This window comes from Dunckerocampus dactyliophorus, chromosome 5, assembly GCF_027744805.1.
Source record: "Dunckerocampus dactyliophorus isolate RoL2022-P2 chromosome 5, RoL_Ddac_1.1, whole genome shotgun sequence".
Taxonomy (NCBI): domain Eukaryota; kingdom Metazoa; phylum Chordata; class Actinopteri; order Syngnathiformes; family Syngnathidae; genus Dunckerocampus; species Dunckerocampus dactyliophorus.
The window spans coordinates 2,623,650-2,647,950 of record NC_072823.1 but is presented as its reverse complement, the minus strand read 5'-3'; the positions used below and the strand labels follow the sequence as shown (position 1 = coordinate 2,647,950).

At 42.7% G+C, this 24,301-nt stretch overlaps 1 protein-coding gene across 2 annotated transcripts in view; it reads right to left on the bottom strand.

Annotated features, from left to right (window-relative positions):
- Positions 1–21,974, bottom strand: part of znf423 (zinc finger protein 423) — a 169,530-nt gene extending 147,556 nt beyond the window's left edge. Inside the window, exon 1 of one of the 2 annotated variants that reach the window (XM_054775407.1) lies at positions 21,284–21,974. In XM_054775407.1, coding sequence (XP_054631382.1) covers positions 21,284–21,323 — 40 coding nt within the window. In that variant the 5' untranslated portion in view covers positions 21,324–21,974. The remainder of the gene's footprint in view (positions 1–21,283) is intronic. The other variant, XM_054775408.1, reaches the window with a different exon arrangement.
- Between the last annotated feature and the right edge of the window lie 2,327 nt (positions 21,975–24,301).

Below are 24,301 nucleotides of genomic sequence, written 5' to 3'. Positions count from 1 at the left end.
TGTTTTTCTCCCTTTTTTTTGTCAGGAACTGATATTTTCCTGAAACTTACCTATGTTCTACTGCTGATTGCCAAAGAACGGAAAAAGGTAGAAACCAACTTTTTTTTCTGATGAAAGACAAGAGTCTAATCTTTCTTGTGGTAGGGTTCATGTTTATATAACCATAGAACACAATATTCTGTTTGCCTTGAAAAATCAGTCAAAATCGTCTAAAATGGCCGGCCGGTAGTGAAGGGTTCAATTTTGAAAAATGGCTGGTATTGAATGAGTTAAACAAATGTTTGGGTCGCACCCATGTCGTACACTGGATGTAAGCAGTACTTGATTTCGTGCCAACGCGCATCATTTTCGGTCATGTACAACTTAAACATAAACAGACGGCAAACAATATGCAAACTAGTCTTCACGCTTTTTAGGCGTTCCAGCCAAATGGCACGCTTTGCCACGGAAAATTGCAGAGCTGACTTCCGGTTCCCGTTTTCATGTATTAGCAAGCTAATAGGCTGACAACAAGGACGTTTTGTGATTTAAAAAAAAGTACATCAAGAACACAGTCGCACTCACACAGTATATGAATAACACGACAAGAAGCGTGCCACATGTTCGCCAACCGGAAAATGTACATAAATGTACATCAAATTTTCAAGATTAACCGAAAAACACGCCAACCAGGGCGTACGCTAATGGAAGGCTGTATACAAACAGCAGTATCCTCAGGCATTTTTCCAGCTTATGACAATAGAAACACTCCCCTTTTACTAGATTGCTGGCATCGTCACCTCAAATGTTGTGGCTTTGTCCAATTATTTATTTGGGTACAACTTCCTGGCAATAGTTTACCACATGTTTATTATTTATTTTCTATCTTCACAGTGATAACAATAATAATTGTAAAACAATATATCACTTCCAGGCATGAAGGTAATAGACGGTGGCCACACGATGGCCAACTGACAAGCACATTAGCGTCACAATGCGGAAATCTGCATCAGCGTTGGAACATCTCAAGTTTGCACGATCTTGCCATCATGCATGACTTTTCTCCGGCTTCCTCGCACATTCTGCATACATGCATGTTGGGCGAACTCTAACTTGTCCACAGGAGTGAATGCGAGTACGAATGTTTGCCAAAATGTGCCCTACAACTGACTGGTGACCAGTCCAAAGTGTACCCGGCCTCTCGCATGAAATCAGCTGGGGTAGGCTCCAGCTCACCCATAACCCTAATGAGGACAAGTGGTATTCATCATGCATGGATTGGATGGCAATTGGCTGTGAGTATGCAGTGTTGGAAGCAAAAATCTCAGTCAAATATGATCTAGATTGAACATTTAGCATCATCTGTCTATGGTAGCAAAAAGTAAAAACTGACGTCTGACGTACAGCAGGTGACAAATGCCTTGGCAGAGGTCTGCTCCCCGTGTTTGGTCCTACGTGAGTTACTTTGATCCGCTGCCCTCTCCATCTTTAGCTCAGTCCTCCGCTATTGTTGTCAGTGTTCCCTGACCACTGTTTGCTGTCATGCTCTGTCTTATTCCATCATCCTCTTTTTGTCCCATTAGCTCACACGTCTTCCACATATCCCTCAGCAGTCCCTCTTGATCCCCTTGTCTTTGTGTCTTCCTGCCCCACGAAAGCAGTTAACATCCTCAACAAGAAAAGCTTTTGTCCTTTTTTTTTTGTTCCAAAACAACACGTGCGTACGCACACACACACACACACACACACACACACACACACACACACACACAGACACACACACTGTATCAGGGCCACTCATTCCCAAGGCAGCCCAAGGCTTTGGTGTTCCCAGATCCTGTTGATGAACGGGTCACAGTGGCCAATCACGCGCAGGCCAGGAGGCCCAGAGGGGCGGGATGTGGGTCAGTGCAGCCAATGATAGGCTGCTTTTTCCCCACAAGAGGCCGGTGATTGACAACTGATGCTGGACAGGAGTCAAGAGGGTAATTGTCATCCTTCTCTCTCTCTCTCTCTCTCTCTCTCTCGCTCGCTCTATTCTGGCTCTCCTTCTTATCCCAGACACTCCTTTTCTCTTCATTCTCCTCTTGCTCCTGTGTGCTCTGCTGCCTCCCCTCTCAACCTACTTCCTGTTCCTCACCTCCCCTCCCCAACCTGTCATGTCCCAACAGCTTCGAAAGGATCCTCTCATTGGCTGCCCTTCCCATCCCCCTGGAACGACTTTATGACACTATTGGCAGACAGTTGATGCCAATCTTTATCCCCAGCTTGTGCCCCCGGGAGCCTCCCCAACTTCAACTGCCTGTGTCAAACACACATGCACATATACAAGGCTCTCTAGTCGGGGGACAAGGCCAGAAGCTGATTACCCAAATACTTTTATCAGCACTAAAACCGCTCTCTGTGTCTGCCTGCATTCGGAACAAAAACAGCCTTAAAATACAAAACCATGCACATCCAGAGCGCCAGACCCGTCAGAGGTTTGAGACACTTTGTGTTGTGTGTGTGTGCTTTTGTTTGAGTGTGTGCAAAGGGACAGAGGGTGCAGCGGGCTTAGATGACTGGTAGGGAAGGAACATCACCACAAAGCCTGACGGACAAGCTTCATTGCACTGTCCATGTTTATTCCCACTTCTTCTTGCCTCTTCTCTCTTCCTTCCCTTATTTTCTTCATCTCTCATTCTGGTCTTAACCTGACAATTTTATTCTACCACTTTCTTTTTAAACTCTTCTGACTAAAACCTGGTCATCCTTTTGCGCCGCCTTGGTGTATTGGTTTGCCTGTGAATATTCTCATTCATCCAGGTTTTGGATGAATGAGACCAGTCCATCTTTGGGACTTTGTCGGTTGTCCCCAAAAATATTAGGACAAATAAATGCATTATCACATCAGTGCCATCCCTTGCGGCTAAGAGCGACCAACAAGCATGCAGTTTGACCACTGAACAGGTCCGTAGGCCTCACCGCTCTCCAGGCAGGCACACCACCAGCCCCAGGCCGGTGCCCAGCTTCCAAAACTCAGACGGAGGTGCCAGTGCACACCACACCAGCTCGTCTACCCCCCAAGCAACAAAGCGTTGCGTGACGTGCACCTCCCAAAAAAAAAAAATCTTCGGCGACGGATCGTTCGGGTTGACTTGTAAGGCATCGACCAGCTCCAGCAGCAACAAAACTGCCCCCGCAACTCCTCCCCCCACTCAAGGGAAGCCATCAAGCCTGCTTAAAGAGCTGGCGCCACGCGTCCAACCCCGACAAAGAGCCACAAAAGAAGGGGTGCCCAAAGTGCGGCCCAGGTGCCATTTGCGGCTTGTGGCTCGTTTGTCATTGGCCTGAGGAACTCTGCAGAAAGATTTGTTTTTAATTAACATTAATTAATTAATGGTAAAAAAAAATAGAGCAAAGGAGAAAAAGCTGAAATGTTGACACCAACAACCGATAACTAGAAAGGACTGAAGTCTACGCTATGGATGAACTATCGAGCCTTTGAACACGACTAGATAGACTAGACTACTCTAGACTAGAGGCAGTCCTGTCGAGTCTTTGAGCATGAACTGATGAAACCTGCTCAGATGAGAGCTGAAATGTCTTGTAAGACAACTTGAACAGTCCAGTTGTGGTCAATTCAGTTGAGTTAGATTCTTACTGTACATCAAGTGATTGTGGTTTTACATCACACTGTGCTATCCAGCTGAGTTGCTATGCAACCTCCTCATCGTCAAACCACAATGACACCATTTCTTCAACCCTCTCTCTCGCTCGCGCGCGCGCGCTCGCACACACACACGCACGCACGCATGCACGCACGCACGCACGCGCCAGCAAAAAAGTCATTGTTTATGCGAATTTGAGTGAATAACTGCATCATTATCCAAGAAATAAGGAAATAATGTTTTGGTATTGAATGGAATTAACTGCTTGGAATATTTTATTCTGCAGGAACACATTCAGGAGCACAAAGGCTCCTCTAAAAGAACACGCATCATACGCGCACGCACACACACGGGGTTGATGTTCTGGGCTAAACAGCTCAGCGTGAGATTAAAGAGCCTCTCTGATCTGACATTTGTTTTTTTCTGTCAGAAAGACTGTGGCACAGAGGCAATAGTAGAAGACACAGTGATGAGAAAGAGGAGCAGAGAGGAAGACTGAGAGGAAGTTGCCAAGGGGGAGACATGAGAGGTGAGGAGGAGAGAGCTAAGGAGTGCAAGACAAGGAGTGGCCAGGAGGAGAAGAGGGAAACATTCCTCTGGAGTGCCCTGTGCTCTGGGGAGGCACTCCAAAAATAACTAAACTACAAGTTCCCCCAACAGCCTCCACTCAGCCCGGGACACGCGCAAGTCAAACACTGTCGCAAGTTCAACATTTGTGAGACGGAGCGCAAACATGAGCTGCATGGAGACACGCGGTGAAGAAGAGCAGACAGCGCTCACGTGCAAAGACGTAGCGGAGAACAAGCGGGAGGGTGGAGAGCAGGGCTAGGCTTCGTAATTGTCTTCCCATGTAGTACAGTCTGGGGAGCGCTTCCTGACTGAAGACACCAATTTCACAGTAAGGCGTCATTTAGCTTGATACAAACTTGATCAGGAGGGAGAGAGACAGAGAGCAGGAGAGAAAGAACTACAATGAAACAGATTTGTGTCATGGTGCATGGCTGGCAGACAAATGAACTCACAGTTCACGTTTCTGTTGAGACTGAAAAAGAAAATACGCACTATAGAGCGGACTTTGGGTCAATAAAATATTGTTTACATTTGTTTCTCTCCAAAAGTAGGCCACAGAAAACACACCTAAGTTGAAAAAAATCATAAATATGTGACAATACAGGCAAAACGGACAGCATACCTGTACCACAGCTACAAAGACCCACTATTTGTACATGTCTTTATGCTTCACTGATTATATTTTTTTATCAAGCACTGAGATTTCGTACTTTGGTCAGCGGTACATTAACACACCATAGTTCTGTGTTGAAACACAAAAGTTTCATTGGCTACGGAAGCACAAGTTGCAACGAGCTGAGCACAAGTTAATGTACGATGGTAAATTGTGGAATTACATCAGACAAGTCGCAGCCTGGTCAAACGCCTTTTCCAGCCTGCCAGCCTCGAGCGCCAGCCTGACGAGCAGGCTAAAGGCTACACTGCGACTTCAATTCATGAGTGGTGAGTGCCTGTGCATGTTATACTTTTAATGCAATAAGCGGGTGAGGCATATTTAGGTGTAAAACCTGGATTATGTCACAAGTGAACAATGGCAATTAAAGAGAGAAGGGTAAATATTTGGAAATTAAACTAATCTAATAATTACCTTGAATTACAAGGAGTTCCCAGCGTAATTCATAACCGAGCAATCGACTAGTTCGATAGTAATAGTATAATAATAATAATAGCACAACAGCAATAGTAGCACCTGTACTTCTATAAATCCATGGTCAATGGGTAAAAGTACTTTCTAGAATTAAAACCATTCAAACTCATCTTAAAATAATTGGGTGTGCTATAATGACATTGCACTCCATAAGAAATATTAAAATGTCTTATTTTCTCTCACACCTCTATTCTGCCCCCCCACCCCCCCATTAGCTCTCACTGTTGCTTTCACGCTCCCTTTCGCTGTCACCCCCACTCGTTCTATTGTATGTCTCACAGCGGGGCCCACTTGCCTTTTGACTGGAAGGTGAATGGAAAGGACTTAGAAAAACCAACTAAAGGCTCCGGCACGAACAAGAGGCATTGGTAGCTCTATGGAGGCGTGCGCTACAAAGGCCAGTCAAAGTGTCCAATAAAAAAAGGACAGCTTGTCCTGTTCAAGACTCCACACTCTGAGAACAATACACACTAGCCTGCGTCACACTGGGTATTGTGGGTGCTTATGTGAGGGGGGCAAACGAAAAGGTACAGGGGATCCTTAAATACGCAGAATTTTGGTCTTTTTTTTGCACAATACACATCTCATTGACCATAATTAGATAACAATTTATATTATATATGATAATACAAGTGAAACCTACAAAAACGCCCACTATTTTTAGATACTTCTGATATTTTTTGGCGCTAAGATGTTGCACTTCGTTCGGCGGGTCTTTGAACGCACCATAGTTGTGTGTGTGACTCCAATTCCATGCTCATGATCATTCATTAGTGGTAAGTATCAATACATTTTATCATTTAATGAGTGTGTGAGGTATATTTAGGGCTTAAACATGGATTAGGCATTTAGCTTGTTAGCTTCCGTCGCTAGCTGAATTAGTAACAGTTTTATTGCAAAGGTTGATCCAAAGTCGTAGGAGAATATCAATGACTACGATTACATGCAGTCAATATTCCTGTTTCTGAAACATTCGGAATAGCCCGTTTACATGCGCAACGTGAAAATCAACAAAAAAAACCTCACACGAACAAAGTCTCAACGCAAGGAAAACGTCCTGACGCCATGCGCGTCATTTCTGCTTCTTCTTCCTGTTTCCAAAAGCAACAACACCGGCACGGCGGATAATGAACGCCTTTGTTTGCGTTTTGGTGCTGGTACCGACCCACTACCAGTACTTACACTATTCTGTCTCACTTTCTTCACTAATGGAAGGCGAGAACGTGAAGAAATAGGAAATGGAGCCGGCGCTGTGCCATCCACATCCATGCTATATCCCCAGAGGCCCCCCGGAGACTTTTGAAGATGCATTCGTAGAAACCCTGCTTCGCGTAACTGCTTGCTCACCTTCTGATAGATTTCGTTGTTGCGGTACTTTCTACCGTCAATAAAAGACATAATTCCTGCATTAACGCTCCAAAAGTGGGTGGTTTTGCGTGTCGTCATGTTTACAAGTAGTTCCTGCCGAAGACACAAGATTCTTTTCCAATAGAACAGAGATAATGTTCCTTTTGATCAGGATATCCCGATAGGCAAACACACGTCCTGATTTTCCAGTTAGAAAAGGAGCAACCCAGGGGTGATATTCGGGTTTTTCTAAAGGGTTATTGGTGTTTACATGTGCAACCGGGTTATTGCTAATATTCAGGTTATGATAGGGTTTTTTAACTGCATTTAAACGTAGCCGCTGTCAAGCTAGCACGAGGGTTTGAAGGGGGAAGGGGGCTGAGCCGTGTGTTACAAATAGACAATTTTATAGGCGTATCAATTATAAGAGGATTTACATCAGTCACCGGTAGGCGTGGAACAATAATTAATTGATGAATCAATGATTAATCAATTATCCAATTAATCGACAGCTATTTTGGTCTTAGATTAATCTTTTCTTTTTTATTTCAAAATGTAAATATCCTCTGATTTCAGCTTAGTTTTTACATTTCCTTTGTCAACCATGAAAGCAGGCTTATTACCTTTGTGCTGTAGGCAAACCACAACATTCACACACATCAGCTTTGACTTTTGGAAAACAGTGACATGTTTGCCTCTTTTCTGATATGTTGGGGACTAAAGCACTGAATGTTCATATTAACTCTGGCCCCTCAGGGCCCTAACCGATTAATCGATTAATTGAAACAACACGCTTCAGATTAATCGACTTGAATAGAATCGTGTGTCTGACAAAAAGAAGACAGTCTATTATCATTCATCATTCATTCATTTATCATGAAACAGTAACAGTGCAGGGGGGTGCTAATAATTGCCCCCAGCACTAATTTTTAATGTACAAAAGAAGAGGAGAATTGGGGGGCAGCAGGTATCATTAGACAAGGGAGGGGAGTGGAGGAAGGAGTCACGTGAGACATGCAATTGACTGAGTGAAGGAATAAGGGTGGACGGAAGATTGAAGAAGCATGAACTCACATTTTAGCTCAAGTCTGAAGCTTTTCCAGTCTGCAAATGGACTGACAGCCAAGTCCGCAAGCAGCCTATTGGATATAGTTCATCTTAGCACAAATCAATCCAAGCAATTCTTCCCTTGTCAAGTGTGACGACAACATAGGATGTATCAAAAAATTGTGAAAAAAATCACAATTCAAATTTCACAGCAATGAAGATGTACAGTAACTCAGTCAGGTTCATATCCAATAAGACTATCTAGTGTTGGCTCGATAAAAACTTGGCAGGCCAAATCGGGGTGGACTGAGCGTGTGTGGTTATGTACAGCACACACCAGCGTCACCTTTGTGTTGCCAGCCATATTTGTGTGAGAGTGTGGTGGACTCCAGAGGTGTGAGTGTTAAGGTCCAGTGAGTTAGCAGCAGATAAACAAGGCTAGCTAAGCTGCAACAATGGCGCAGACCTCGTCCGTGACGCCTGGTTTCCCCACACGCATTGATGCACCACCACACCAGGTCAGTTGCTGATAAGGAGTTAATGCTAGCATTCCAATACCTGTTTCTGGATACGCTCACAATGCCATACAATAAAAAGCTAAGTTGAAAGCCAGATGCTGGTCTGGTTGCCAGTATATCAAATTGTTTTTCAGTTTTATTCACATGTCCCCCCCTTTACAATCGGTGTACCCCAGGGATTACACGTAACCCACATTGGCAACCGAGAGCCAAACCGATGACTTGGTTAATCTAAGATACAAACTGCAGATTAATCGACTAAGAAAATAATCGTTAGTTGTGGCCCACACTACGCTACCAATTCACAAACAGTTCTCCCGGCATACTGACACATTTCTTTTCTCTCTTTACAATTGTAAGTCATTTGTTTTTTATTGTAATTTGGACTGTCACTATCACAAGTTGATTCCTTCACATTTTCCAGCTAGTGATGTGTGATACCACTGATTTAGTTTCCGATATAATACTGAGAGAAATTCAGGCTGGTATCGGCGATGCCAATCTGATACCGATACTTTGTGCAAATCCACCTAATGTGTCTGGAAAATGTAAAGGGTAGTGTATTTCATATCATAGTGTAAAGAATAGACATTTCATTCATTTATTGAGGGCCGTAAATTCCGGTGTACAAGCCGCTACTTTTTTCTTAAACTTTGAACCCTACGGCTGATACAGCGCTGCGGCTGCTTTATGGCTAAATTCTACTCTTGTGACATCTCCTTTACTTCAGAATTACTACTAATTGTTTAAATACTTTGTCACTCGCGAGTCAGTGAGGAAACCGTAGCTCTTTCTTTGGCAGCAGCCAATCACAAGCTATCAGTGCACTCACAACGAGCTTGTCACCCCATTGGTAAACGCAGGGTGTCTTTATGTATAACAGTATAACATAACAGTCTGACTCACGGGGTCATCTTAATGAGAACACTTTACTGACACTCAATTCATCACACAGCAACTTAATACTCCACAGAAGTACCTCAGAAATATAAAAAAATGAAGAAAAAAAAACATTTTTAAGTTTTCCCATAAGGCATTGCGTCTGAACAACGCATTCATTGGGGCGTTGCAGTGACGTCAGCCTCCCTCTGGGCTTTGGGCTCCAGGTCCTCTGGCTCCCTCTGGTGGACAGAGGCAGCATTGCAACGCTATCCACCGTGTTCTATGCTTTCTATGCTCCTTCAATGAATTGGTTTTCTCAAATGAAATGCATTTTGGGTATTGGTACATGTTTGTATATTTCTGAGGTATAACTTTTGAGTGTTAATATGCTATGTGATGAGTTTAATGTTGTTTATAAGCTGAAACGGTGAGTCAGACTGATATACAGTATTATAGTGAATATAAAAACAGGCTTCTTTAGGCTTTTTTATGGGTCTGTCTTGTATTAGCATATTTTCGCATTTCGCAGGCGGCTCTAATGTAATCAATAAATCATGGAGGAAAAATCAAAAATTCAGTTAACAGATGATAAACCATGACCATGTCAATGTTAAAAAAAAGTGTCAGCACCAACCTGTGCACCTCAGATATAGACACATGCTGCATTTGTATGAATTTTGTCGACAAGATTCATGCAAATCAGAAAAATCTGATTTCTTAGAAATCCCTGATCCACACCAGAAAGTAATAGGTCCTTCCCTATAGTGCCCCACCCCTCCTGAAGGGTATGTGTTCTTCAAGTATTTCTTGCATGATCCTGCCAAACAAACGCATAAACGCTGATAGAAACAGAACCTCCCCAGTGGAGGCACTGAAAAAATAAATACTATTCCTTTTCCATGAAATCTTAATGCCAACATTGCAGCCTGCTTCTAACAACAACAATAAGAACTCTGGCCTATTCAGCATCACGCGACAACGTGACACGTAGTCAGCATGCACCCCACCATGGATGCGAAACTGAAGCTGCTAAATGAATTCAGCCATCCGTTATGTTGTCATTTGCAACAGTGCCGCTCCTAAAGCAGCGTTTCAAACTGAGGCTTCACTCAAACCTTCAAGTAATTTGGTCTTAATTGAGTGTAGATCAACGTGAGCCCCCATTACGTTCGATGCAAAGTGCCACCGGGTTCCACCGGTCACCAATTCTATTAGCTTGTTTGGTCCCATTAAATAAAAATGAAAAATCTAATCAATTCCCAACTGAGTAGTCAATAGAACTTCAAACAAAGCTTTCAGAAACCCATTTAATGGTTCGGCGAGCTTTTATGCAAAGCCGATGCAACCTTTAACTCGGGACTAACACAGTATGAGCACAATGGCTGCACTATTGTCAAAAGCATCTGGCACACCACAAAGAAAACATGACACAAGTCGCCCTTGATAAGTCAAATTACAATAAAAATGATTTATTTTAGTGTGACAAGCTAGAATCCTGTATTATTTGAAAAAAGATGATCGAGTGGAGCTGATTTCAAATAAATACAGTATGTAGGATGGCAGGCATTTGTTCATACACATTGAGCTGACACCGCAGTAATTCCAACGCATAAGAGCTTATTTTTAGGACTATTTCATAGTTGATTTGACTCATACAGGTTGGCTGATATTAGAGCCTGAGTCATGTCACGTGACCCAATGTTTTAACGAGGGATATCCGACATTGGCTTTTTTGCCAATATCCAACTCTCAATTTGCAATTCAGATATCTACCGATACTGATATCGATATACAGTATGTAACATAGATACACATTTTTTTTCCAAGCAGCTTTTTTTGTTCTCCCTCTATTCTCACCTTTTAAGTAATATATTCTATACTATGGATTTCCTACATGCCATGACAGCGAGGTCCCGCATCCGTGTGATTACCCGTTGACCCACTAAGGAAAGAAACCGTATCGAGGCAGCAGAGCCGGGGCTAAGATGAAAGCCAAGCGGCTAGCAAGGAGGTGGAGATTCAAACCTTCGGTACCTTCTATTATCAACGGGAAACGTGATTTCACGACCAAACAAGGTCGACGACCTGGCTGCCCTGACAAAGAATGTCAAGACCTTCAGGGAGTGTAGCTTATTGTGCTTCACGGAAACATTGCTAACAGCTAGCCTCCCAGGTGCTAACGTGGCGCTAGCGGACTTCAGCACAGTCGGAGCGGACAAGAGCCTGTGGAAAGCGTAAAGGAGGTGGGCTTGCACTGTATGTGAACAAACGGTGGCGTCATCCTGGCCATGTGAACATTAAAACGTCTATACAGAATTTTTAAAAAGATCGGTTTTCATTATCATGAAAAAAACCCGCGCCACAGAAAAATTTGGCAATATCTGCTGACCGTTGCTCACAAACACATTATCACATGGCTGTCTGTGTGGCTTGTCTTTACACAACACAGTGCCAATGGACAGGCGGTCATCAAAAACATCCACGGTATCACTCATGGCACAAACGCAAAAATAAACAGCACAACACGCACAGGTAAGTTAACGCACAGCAACAATGAATCACCATTCTATCTGAGTAACACAAACAGGCATATGCCTAAATTAAGCATTTTTAAGCATAAAAATGGCTAAATAAAGTAAATTACAGTAAATAAGGGAATCACAAGACGCATTCAAAGATGTTGCGATGATATGTGGGTTTCTACACTGGTCACTAGGTGTCAGTGATGTTCAGTGAGACACACGAGCACCAGACTTCATCGCCCGAACAACAGGCTTTTAGTGTAGGTTTGAATTATCTCACAGCACGCACAATAATCCCTAACACGAGCTACTGTTGTGGTCATAACCCTCGCTAAATTAAAACTCAACTCTGAAACCCCACTGTCACTTCTTGTCCCCCCGCCCCAGTCAACTCCCTTCGCACCGGAACGTATTTACAGCAACACACACGAGCACAAGTTTTATTTATGTCTTAAATGGCTTATTTTCTGTTATTATGTCCACTATGTTGGGTAATACGAGTGTAAAGGTGACTATAGGGGTGCTATTTTATTCCTGCAGGGCTCTAATTACATAAAAATTATATATTTAGAAGGCGGTAAACAGATTTATAAATAAGGAATCCTACTTCAGTTATCACCGTCAGATATGGAACTAAGTAACCCCGATAAACGAGAGATTACAGTACACCAAGTCCCCAACTAACGAACACAATTGGTTCCAGACGACGGTTCTTAAGTCGAATTGTTCTTAAGTCGGAGAAAAGGTAATATTACCAGTGATATAGGTACTACATGTACGTGTATACATATACAGTATATGCATATGTATGTAAATATGAGTTTGGATGTAGTAGTAATATTAAACCAGGATAATTAACAAAAAACAATAATAAAAATGATATAATAATACGTAATGATAAATGTTATTTACCTTTGAAGAGGAGTGGTCGAGCATACGTCCTTGGTTGTGGTGGAGGAGGAGTTATTGAAAAAAAGGACAAATCGTCGTCGTGGTTAGACTCTTCTAAAAGAGGTAGTGTTCTGTGGGTGGTGTAGAATTAAGCAGGCCTATTAACTCTTCATAAACTTTAATCACACGCTGTGTCCGGGTTGTATCATACAGCTACAATGTAGCTTTCTCCCTCATCCTCTTGTTCTCACGCTGTTGGTCCCATTAGCGGTGTCACAGTGCCCTCTGCTGGTCAAGCATGTAGCAGTATAAATGTGGACTTATAAGGCAAAACACATGAAAATATAGACTTGTCGGCTTTGTTCTTATCTCCGAAAGTTCGCATGTCGGATTTTCATAAGTTGGGGACTTAGTGTATTGAGATAATACATGTACACTGATGTGTTTGAATTAATATTCTTTTGTGCACAAAATGAAACACTCAGTCAATGACTTTATGTTCTGTTGTTCAATAAAGTTTGAAACCATGAGATAATGTCAGACATTTCTGATGACACAAACCAAAAAGCTCCACTTTTTTTCTGCCCGTCTACACACAAACACTGAATTTTGTGTCACAGTCAGTTATGCAAACTATACGACGGCGTCATCATCACTGGACAAACTGCTCTCCATCATGGGCGACCCCACCCACGCACTCCATCGGACAATAGAGGGGCCGCGGAACTCATTCTACAACAGACTCCTCCAGCTCCGTTCCCACAGTGAACGCTACAGGACTTCATTCATTCCACTCACCATCCAGCTCTACAATACCTCTCCTGTCTGTAAAAGATAATTCACAGAATTGTGTAAATTTACTGTCTGTGTAAAGTGTAAATTTACTTGTATTTACCATATTTTTACACCCAGTTTGTAAACATACAAATCTTGTTTCTTATATTCTTTGGATTTTATTATATTTTATTCATATTGCATTGCATTTTATTTAAGTTTGTCTTTGTCTTCTGTAATTGCGCTACTGTAACCAAGCAATTTCCCTCGTGGATCAATAAAGTCTGTCTAAGTCTAGCCGCTCCGCCATAACCCAATGCCACATGTACATTGCAGCCCTGTGATTTCACGTGGGTACTAATTGTGGCCACTAAATTCTCAGCGACATCCTGATCCTACAAGAACACAGAGGCGTGTGTGTAGGCACTGTGACTTTTATAAGCGCCAGTCGGCCAGTGAAATTCAGTGAGCGCTGCCAAAAGATGACATTAAAGCTACTATAAAATGGTCAATCCAGATGTGGTCGGAGAAAAGCAGACAGACAGAAAAATAGGCGGGGGGAGAGCAGACAAGAGAACAGATATACAGTAAGTTGCACTGGACTACCCTAACAGTGAGGAATCGCTCAAAGGTTGTAAAAGACGAGTGAGACGTCTGGCTGTTGTGTGTGTCGATACGCACCTCAGCTGAGTATCATAACAATGTACGCTCTAAACTAGATTGCTACTTAAGGACATTTCCCAGCCACAATTAATTTTTACCTATTTTGGCAGCTCAGTGCTAGTTAATTTAATGTCTTAAACACTTAATCGTCGATAACATTCACTCCAGGCAATGAATAATTATTGTCGCCGAGTCTCCTTACATTTGGATTGCAAAGTGACATAACATTTCACTCGATCCTAATTGATTTTAAAGAGTAAGCAGCAGAGCCAAACACATTGAAACGGACAAGTGCGAATTGTGTCTGTATGCAAACGACTGCAAATGGGGGCAATGGCGTCGGAACAGGAAGAAGTGTGTGAAGTGGGTCCTGGCAAAGTTCTTAATAATTCAACAAAAAATCTGTTTACACAGTACCCAGTGCACACCGTGAAAGAGAAAATGAGAAAGGGTGTAAACTGGAGGAAGATGCTGAAAGGAGGAGATTGAGTGGAAATGATGCCATTAGCCTGGAGGAACTCACTCACTCGCTCTCTTTTGCTCTTCTGGTCAAAAGGCTCATTTGGCTGACGAAAAGCAACAGTCTAAACAAACCGAATAGACACTCAGTAAGTGCTCCCTGTTTCACCCCCCTCTCCGGTCTCCTGCTTTCCTCCATCTCCCTGTCATATGTGCTCAACTCCAGTTTAATGTCCTGCAAATGAAGCGGATTTATTAATGTGTAATTAAGTAATAATCATCACTACATAATGCATGAGAGACTCGAGGGGCTAAGAGCTGCGAGCGCGAGGAGAGACAGAGATAGGATAGAGAGGCTGGCAGAGCAGACAGAGGAGGAGTTTTTTGCTGCTGCGTCTCACTAAAGGCACACATTAAAAACGGATTAATCCGCTGAAATAATATTTTGATAAGAGAGAAACGTCCCCCCCCCCTCCCCGTACCACCTCTTCGCTCATCCTATCATACACTCCTATGGCCAATTGTTGCACTATTTGTCCATGTTCAATTAGCAGACTGCAATTAGTCAAGTGTGTTAATACGGTCAGAGGTGTAAAATACAGTTATCGTAATATAAAGACTATTACTTCTGTTTGCTATGGTTTCTTCCATTAGATTTGATTGATTTCAAGTCACAGCTGTTTGATTTGCAGGACAAGCCATTTATTTGCTATATTGACACGGTCCTGCAAAGGAGGGTAATGGGATCGATTTCAATTTCACCTTATAACAATTTGTTTTTACGGGCAGCGACGAGGGATAGGCATTTGAAGAAATCTTATTTGATTATCTGCAAAATGTTCTATTTATTTACCGCATTCCAACGGCAGAAAGTGCGAAAGAAAGCATGCTTTGCAACAGTGAAATGTTTTTAGAAGAGGACAAAACAATACACTGATCAAATAAACATAAATTGCCTGTTTAAACATTAAAAAGCAGCTCCAGGCGAAACCTCTTTACATTCAAATGTTCAAGTCAGTTGGAAAAAAATTAAGAAACTTCAGTCTACTGCCTACTTTTTATAGATAAACTAAAACCACCACGCTTTCCATAGCAGACAATACGCTAAATTGCCAGCCTGGGGAGCCACACTCCATTCCTTTCCCTCCAGTTCTGTTATCAGTATATACAAAAAAGACCACCCTTCTTTGCTGTGTATTTGCGCGGGTTTTATAGAGCATTTGGAAAACTATGAAGAATTAATTTACTCTAATAACTCCAGAGTTAATTTTTCTTCTAAAACATGGTTGTGTGTGGCTGTATATCCTTTTGATGTTGGAGGTATAGGAAGAGTTTGCAGCTTCTAAAAATCTGGAAGGACAACCTGCTCTTCTTCGGTCTTTGTACCAGTGCACAAAATCCATGACGCTTCTACTTGTAGCATCCATTACATTCAACAATCCTTTCAGTAGCGGCCATTTTAGACTATTTTGACTGATCTTTCAAGGCACACAAAATATTGTGTTCTATGGCTATATAAACATGGAACCTACCAAAAGAAAGATTAGACTCTCGTCATTCATTAGGAAAAAAAAAAAGTTTCTGCCTTTTTCCGTTCTGTAGTAATCAGCAGTAGAACATAGGTACGTTTCAGGAAAATATCAGTTTCCAAATAGAAAAGGGAGAAAAAGAGCCTTTTTTAAAAAAAAAAAAAAAAGATTTGAAGCATAACTTTCACTTCGACACAAAATATTTTTGGATTTTGTGACAGCTCAAATGGAACTATTTGAATTATTTTAAATTTTCACATTTGCAACCGAACTCCGTGTGCACACACGAGTGCACATGCGCATGCGCACATAGGCATGCGTTAAAATTTCCGTACAATGCGCAACCCGCTGCACGCTAAACTCCTCCACGCTCTCACTTCCTCCTTCCTGTCGGGTGTGATTCTTTCATTGAAATGATCCTTGCCGAGCGCTTATCAAATGCAATTATGTCACCTTGTTGCCGTTTTTATAGCTTAAAAGTTCTCTGAAATGTTAAGCTACTACATAACTCTGTTGATATAAATGCCAGATCAGTCAGTCTACACATTCTTTATCCTTATTAGAATGTGGTAACCTGGTACATGTTAAACTGAATACCAATGACTGCTGAGACATACGCAGAAGGTAAGGTTAAATAAACTCTGCTTCTTCCTACTCCTTTTCAGACATGCTGAATTGTGCAAGTGTAAACACGCGATGTAAAGTAATCCCTCATTTATCGTGGTTAATTGGTTCCAGACCCAACTGTGATAAGTGATTCCTCATTTATAAATGGAAGATTTTTGTAGTTAGAGCATAAAAAACGTGTTTACAACATTCTAAATATGTTTTTTAACATCACTGGAGCCCTCTAGACATGAACTAACACCCCTACAGTCACTTTTACACTCGTATTACCCAGCATAGTAGAGACAAGAACAGAAAATAAGCAATTGAAGACATAAATAAAAATTGTGTGCGTTGCTGTAAATGTGTTCCGGTGGTCCGGGAGCTGAGTGAGGGGTGGACAGGAAGTGACATCGGGGTTCAGAATAGCCCGTGTTCTTATTAGGGAGTTTTACTTGGGATTTTTGTGCCTGTCATGAGTTCATTCAAACCTGCAATAAAAGCCTGTTGTTCCGGCGATTAAGTCTGGTGTCTGTGTTTCATGTCTTGAACATTACAGTAACATTACTGACACCTAGTGACCAGTGTAGAATACTGCGACTACCTCTACTATTTAGTCATTTTTATGTTTGAAAACGCTTAATACAGTATGTCAAATCTGCTTAAATATGTATATGTCTGACTATTAACAGGCCATATTCAGGAAGCAGCGTGAAGTACGACGTGGGGACGGATTACTGTGCCTAAATGTAACTGAGAGGCATGTTGGAAATGAACCAACCATTACATTCCCAATAGCCATCTGTAGTAGTAACCCACTTTTGGCCACGTAAGTGTCACTTTCCAGGCAAGCGCATGTCGTCGTTCTTGTTTTATTCTACAATCTACTTTGAAGTGATATTGTAAGATCGCAGTATGACCCGTGAGATACCGATTTCCTCACTTGAAAATGTGATTTCACGGTCTAGCCCAGCACCACTTTGAGTCGCTGGGAATCCAAGGCAAGAGATGGATGAGGTGGGACTTTGTGCTTCTCTGTTATTGTTTTGGCATGCCTGGCTTGCCAGTGCCTCTGTAAGCCAGCCAGCCAGTCAGAGTTGGGTGAGCAGGTGAAAGACAGAAGAACATGAAAACACAGATAATCCCCTGGCGATGCTCACCTCGCTCTGGCCTCCAACGCTCCCGCTCTCCTGCCCACTCACCTGCCCCGCCCCCCAAAACACCTCTCTCTCTGTCTCCCCTTTTACCCTTAACCCCTGTGTTCTCCTCCAACTCTATCTTGCTGCATCGTCCCCCAATGCCAGGTCTTGTCAAGCTGTCAATGGGGCAAGGTGTGAAGAGGAGATAGCGAAAAGGCATGTATACACACAGATGCATGACTACACATCGGCTTATGCAAGCTAGGTTACGAGGCCTGCGGCACCTTAGGTGCATGTACACAGAACGGCGGTGGTGATGGTGGTCCTCGGCCTTGGCTTTGCTTCGCTCTGCTTCACCTGGCTGCCTGACTGAAGCTAAGCTGGTTATCCAGGCTGCTGAGATCAGACTGCTGTCATGATGTCACAGCCATGTCTGTGATGCATGCAAACAAACAAACGCAAATCTTCCAAGCATCTACGAATGACTTCCATTCTTACGACTTGCGATGTGAGTCCAGTGTACACAGAACACATGAAGGACATATACGATACAGTGTTAAAAAAGATTAAATGCAAGAATTACAGTATGTGAAACAGTAATAGGAAAAAAAAAAGACAAAAACATCTAACTTTTATCCCTGTGGTTGTCTTGCATGCTGGAAGGGGCGTTGCAAGGAAGGGAGAGACATGTTTTGTTGATTTCTCCACTTTCTGAGTTTTTATGTCTAATTTCACTCCTCCATTTTCTTTGACGCACTGCACCCAGAAGAGTCTGCCTTGGCAGACATACCGGAGGTTAAAGTGACAAAGTGAATTAGAAAGAATAGAAAGAATGGCTGGTACTGAAGGGGTTGAATTTTGAAAAATGGCTGCGATTGAATGAGTTAATAAGTTATAGGACTGCGTTCGTAACCACGAAATGTAAAACGAGGACCACCTGTGCACACAAACACACCAAGAGGGCAAAAACAAAAGCAGCATGTCTGCTGCAAATGATTTGTTCATGGACAGATATCAGCAACAAGAGGTGGTATAACAGCCACATATTCATTATCAAGGGGGAGCAACGCCATGTCTGAATGCATGAGTTCAACCGGCATTTGCACATGCACAACCAATAGCTAAACAGAAACCGGCTCCTCAACCAAAATTCAATGTTACTTCTGTATTCCATTGCAATGCAAGGGGAAGGTGTACGCCATGACAAACAAACGGACCACGCAAATGACTCAGTACAAACCAAGACAAGCAAGAAAATCTCATTACTGCTCAAAATCCCATTAGCGCTCGGCTCTATGGAATTCCAAGCAAAGCTTCCTCTTCTCGTTTCCTGTGGTTGGTCATTATTGTATTAATAAGCAGACAGCTGATGTTGACAGGCTATTCATTACATCAAAAACGGTTGCTTTCCGTCTCCAAACACACAAATATTTGAGCATTTAAGACCTTCGACGGGTAAACCGCAATCTAACCGCAGCAAAACACCCAAGAATACATTTGCATGGGTCGTTCCGGTCGGTACTATTTTTCCAAGCATTTCAAGAACTAACTCGTAAGTCAATATTGACCGGTGCTTTACATACCTATACGTTCATTTCGCAGTTCACGTGGAGGTCAGCAGCTAGTGAGTATGCCTAATATAATGTGCTCTTAAATCCGTCACATATAGACAAACCTTCACACTCGCGTTCATAGTCAATTTAGAGTCGCCAATTAACTTAACATACATGCTTTTGGAATGTGGGAGGAAACTGGAGAGAACCCAATTACGGGTTCCACACAAAGGAGATTCGAACCCAGATCTTCCCGATCTCGTGACTGTGGGGCCAACATGCTAACCACTCGGCCACCGTGCTATTAAATCAGTTCATTCAAATTAAAAATGTGCATAAATTCTGAGCGTGTTTTATTGCTCTCTAAATGTTTTTTTTATTAAACACGTATTGATATTAGAATATTTTTGGTACATTTTTGCCAACAAAAGTACTTTTTCAGTGTGCAAATATACGGGGCAAATAAAAGGTGACTTTTCTAAACACGACCACCTATTCCCTGCACACACATCCCATAATACGCAACCAGAAAACGTAAAAACACACTTTTCAGTACACATAATAACAGTACTTCTGTGTGGCATGCTTTTATTGACAGATGAAGCACAACCCATCTGAGTTCATCCCGGAGCGAGTAGGAAACCCTCCAGTAGATCCTACTCAGAGCCGAACCACCCAGTTTGAATCAGTGTCAGGTCTACTGGCTTCCTAGACAGTCCGTGTGGGACAAGCCTATATGGAGAAGGAAATGGGGTGGTGGGGGTGGGGGTTGACGACCACATGGTCAGCCCATCCCGTTGCCCATCTGGGTCCCATAAAGGAAACATGGAGGCCAAGGCCACCACATGCCCTCATGCTTGATGCCCATTCACCCATGCACTGCAATGAATCTGTGTTGCAGTAATTAGCACTCCATTTGGTTGAAAAAAATAATCATTTAAACCTCCTGAACTTTGTGAAAAATCAGCTTTTAATGCCTTCAGTACAAAACCACAGAGGGCATCATTAGAATGCAAGAAGGGAGATGTACTGCAAAAAACAAGAAACAGCAATGAACTCTTTAGATCTTCAGATGAGCAGCATCGACGCAATGCAAAACAACAAACTCGGCAGGTTAAGACCAGATTGAGATGCGGGTCAAAAGGTGAATTTAGCAAAACAAGGATGCAGTGGGCAATTGGGGAAAACATGCTCCAACAGATCAGGTGATAGAGGAATTTAACACAGTCCATCCCAGGACCTGAGCGTGACGGTCTAGCTCTTAGACTGCACATTTTTGTGGTGGAATCAACTGGAGTTGTCGGCCAAAGCGCTTGTGTGTGTCAAATACTACTGCAAAGTCTTAAACGGCAAACAATCCGCGTGACAAAATCTGTCCATTTTAGATAAACAAGACAAACAAGTGTGGACAATTTGGGAGAACACACTCAAACAGATCAAACTATAAAATGATTTGATGGCCCAAAAGCTGTCGGAAAACAATGCATGAGTCAACTATCTTCTTCTAGTTGGGGCATTGTAGTGTCGCTCTTAGAAAGCACATTTTAGCGGTGGAATCAGTAACAAGCGAGGCTATTGCGCTTGTGTGTGTCTTTGCGTGGCCAACGTCAGCGTTGTCCACATTGAGATGCATGTCAAAAGGTGAATTTTAGCAAAAGAAGATCACAGTGGACAATTTGGGGAAGACACGCTGAAATAGACCGGATTATAAAAAAGGGAACGACCAGACGGTCCAAGAGCTGCGAGGAAAACAAAGCACGAGCCAACTATCTTCCAACCAGGGTGGCATCTGAGAAAGCTCTTTGGCGGCGGAATCAATCGCGCTTGTGCGTGTCTTTGCATTTAAATGTTAGTGCAAGGTGCTCGACTGCAAACAATTAGTGAAGAGGCACGAAAATGAGTGAAGCGGCAAACGAAGCTGCCAAAGTTGTGCCTTAAAAAATGTCAGTCGTGGTTCTGATCTCACTTGGCTTTTCAACAGTGCGGCAAACAGACACGTTTTCTTACCTTTAACGGAGCGAGGTTTGGCTTGTTTCCGCCTGGACATCGCTGCTGTTGCTTGATTTCGACTGTTTTGCTCCGTTCCGTGTTTTCAGCTAACCATGCAGGCGGGCACAGGCGGGTTAAGTGCCCTCCTCCTCCTCCACTTGGCCGCCGCTTCTTCGCCTGTTGCAATGCGGCACCTTCGCTCGCTGGAGTCAGGGGGTGAAAAAAGGGGAAAAAACACACCGTACAACCTGTAGGATAAACAACTTGTGGTCGTCTCGAATAAAAGTCACCGAGGTGACAGTCCAGGTGATGAGAACGTTTGTTGTGTGTGTTGATAATGTGTGTTTGCCCTCCGATCTCCGTCCTTTCCTATGCTAGTGGTGCTCTGGTGGCGCGGACATAGCGCATCTCCACCCCCACAAACTAGCTTCTCTTCTCTTATTATTCCCTAAAGCCCCTGTCCTGTGGTGTGAATAAGAGCCAAATATTTGGAGCAGTCTAACCCTTCGTTAGCCTCTGTCTCCCTGCTTTTTCTTTGTCCTGACTCTGGCTACCAGTCTCCCTCCTCCTCTGCCTGCCTCTGCTGGCGGGGCTGCGGTGCAGACACACATAATAAAGCCAAGGCAGGCAGTGCTTGGCTGGAAATGTAGCCGCGTCCCAGCAGGGGGATGTGAGAGAAGGGTCCCGGCGGGGGAGCGCTCTGATCCCGCAGGGAGCAGCTCGGCACAGCCCGGGTTGGCTGAGGCAGAGAGGCAGGCAGGGCTTGACGGGGGGAGAGGAAGAGAGAGAGTGGGGTATAGTTAGGCAACAGCGCCCAACCGTGGCCGACTAGTGTAACTACAGCACGGACCGGGCGACGACTGAAGACAGAGGGAAAACGTGGAGTAGAATTCAATAGATCATGAAGGAGTTGTTTGTACTGTAGAGCCCCGTTTTTCGTGTGTTTTACGACCCTGGCCCACCTGTGGATGGCGAAAAAATCAGAGATTTGAGATGCCCATAAAAATGCATATTTGACGTTGGCATCCTCAGATTTTTTTTAAACATTTTCTGATTGTTGGTCAAAAAAATTAGTCTTTGGTCAAAATATATTATTTTCCTCCAGATTTAAGATTTTGTTCACCAGTGTATGACCAATCTGGTTCATCCCCTGCACCCAAACATACAACATGTGTATGTTATATCATCAGCAACCATTTGCATTACAAGTGTATTTTCTCAAGAGACAATACTATCAAAATGAAACTTGGCTATAACTTCAGAGTAGTCAGTGTGCAGCTTGTATAGCAGAACAGATTAACTATCCACTGACAATGACAACACAGCTGTTATTGTTGAAAATAGCTTGCAACACTTTGAAAACGGCTGTTACATGTAGTCCAACTTACTGTAAGTCTTTAGTTTCAATATATAGTACGTGGGTGTCCAAAGTGTGGCCCGGGGCCATTGGTGAACCCACAGCGTATGTTTATTGGCCCGCGGCACATTCTAAATATATCATTTAACAAGAAAACTAAACAACAACAATAGGAGCAGACACGTAAAAATCAGCAGTCAGTTTACAAGAATAAAGTCAAAATATTAAGAGAAAAAAAGTTGCAATCTAAGAAGAACGAGAAAAAGAATGATATCATGAGGGAAAAATAACGTTAGTAGCATAATGCTGAAATATTACAATGATTGTAATACGCGAAACAAAACAAAAAAAGCAACTGGAGAAGCACTCGGGCAGCGTAGACCTCCGCCAAGCGGCATAGTTCCCCCATATTGTGATTCACACCAAATTAATAATGCTACATTTTTTGGATCAGTCTTTGATATTTTATTGAACCTGTTGGAAACGTGTCCGCTATTTTGGCCTATTATTGGTCAAAAAATATTGAAAAACAAGTTATGTGTGGTGTTAGGGTCCCTGGGCATCAGTAATGTTGTGAGACATGACGTCACACTGCATGGAAGCTAGCAACTGAGGCAGCAGAGCCGAGCCGACATGCCATGGCTGAGATAGAGTGAAAAAAGCTGTTCTCCCCTCATTCCGTGTGGAAGTGGTAAGTTTTTATCTACTTTGTCCTTCCTCCCCACTCCATTTGCAACACTTTCTTTAGTTTAGAATAAGTAATATGGGGGGGCTAACTAGTTAGCTTGGTAGCTTGCTGTGCGAGCGGCGTGCCCCTGCGCAATGTGATGTACACAAAGAATAAAAGGAGTGTAAAATATTGGGGTGTTACTTATAACGCTCTAATAACGTTAAAGCCCGCATTTGGAAATTCATGAACAGGTTTTCTAAGCTCTCAGTATGAAAATATTCCATTTATTTACATTGACTCATATCGCGGATATTCATTTAACGTGGTCGAGTCTGGAACCAATTAACCGTGACAAACGAGGGCTTCTAACGGAAAAAAAGTCGCAATTTTACGAGAATAAACTCGTAATATTATGAGGGAAAATAGTCATTTTTGTAGCATAGAGTTGGAAGATTAAAGAAAAAATATGTTATTTTTTAAAAGTTGTAATATTATGAGAAACAACAAAATCAAGGCGCAATTTTTTGAAAATTTGGTTGGGGAAAAAAGTTGTAATATTATGGGAATAAAGTCAAAATAGTGTGGGAATAAAGTCATAATACTACAAGATGAAAATGTATTTCAAGAAAGTTGAAATATTTGGACTTTATAAAAAAAAAAAACAGCACAAATGGGGGAAAAAAGAGCAAAAACCAAAGTTCACACTAATAATCCACTAATAATTCACCTGTATCACAAAGCTGAGATCGTTTTTTTTCTTGAAATGTATAAAACTTCTTAGCATATGTTGCCGTACAAAATATCAAATTGGCCCTTGCGCCCTGCCATTTTTCAGTATGCAGCCCTCGCTGGTAAAAGCTTGGCCACCCCCCATATGGTGGTCGACTTGCGGTTCCACCTGTACGACAGCTAAGATGTTACTTCATAGGTTGTCTGCAGAGTTGAAAGGAGTTTTATGAGGGTGACACTTTGAGCCTGGAACTAATGAATTCACTTGACATTATTTACC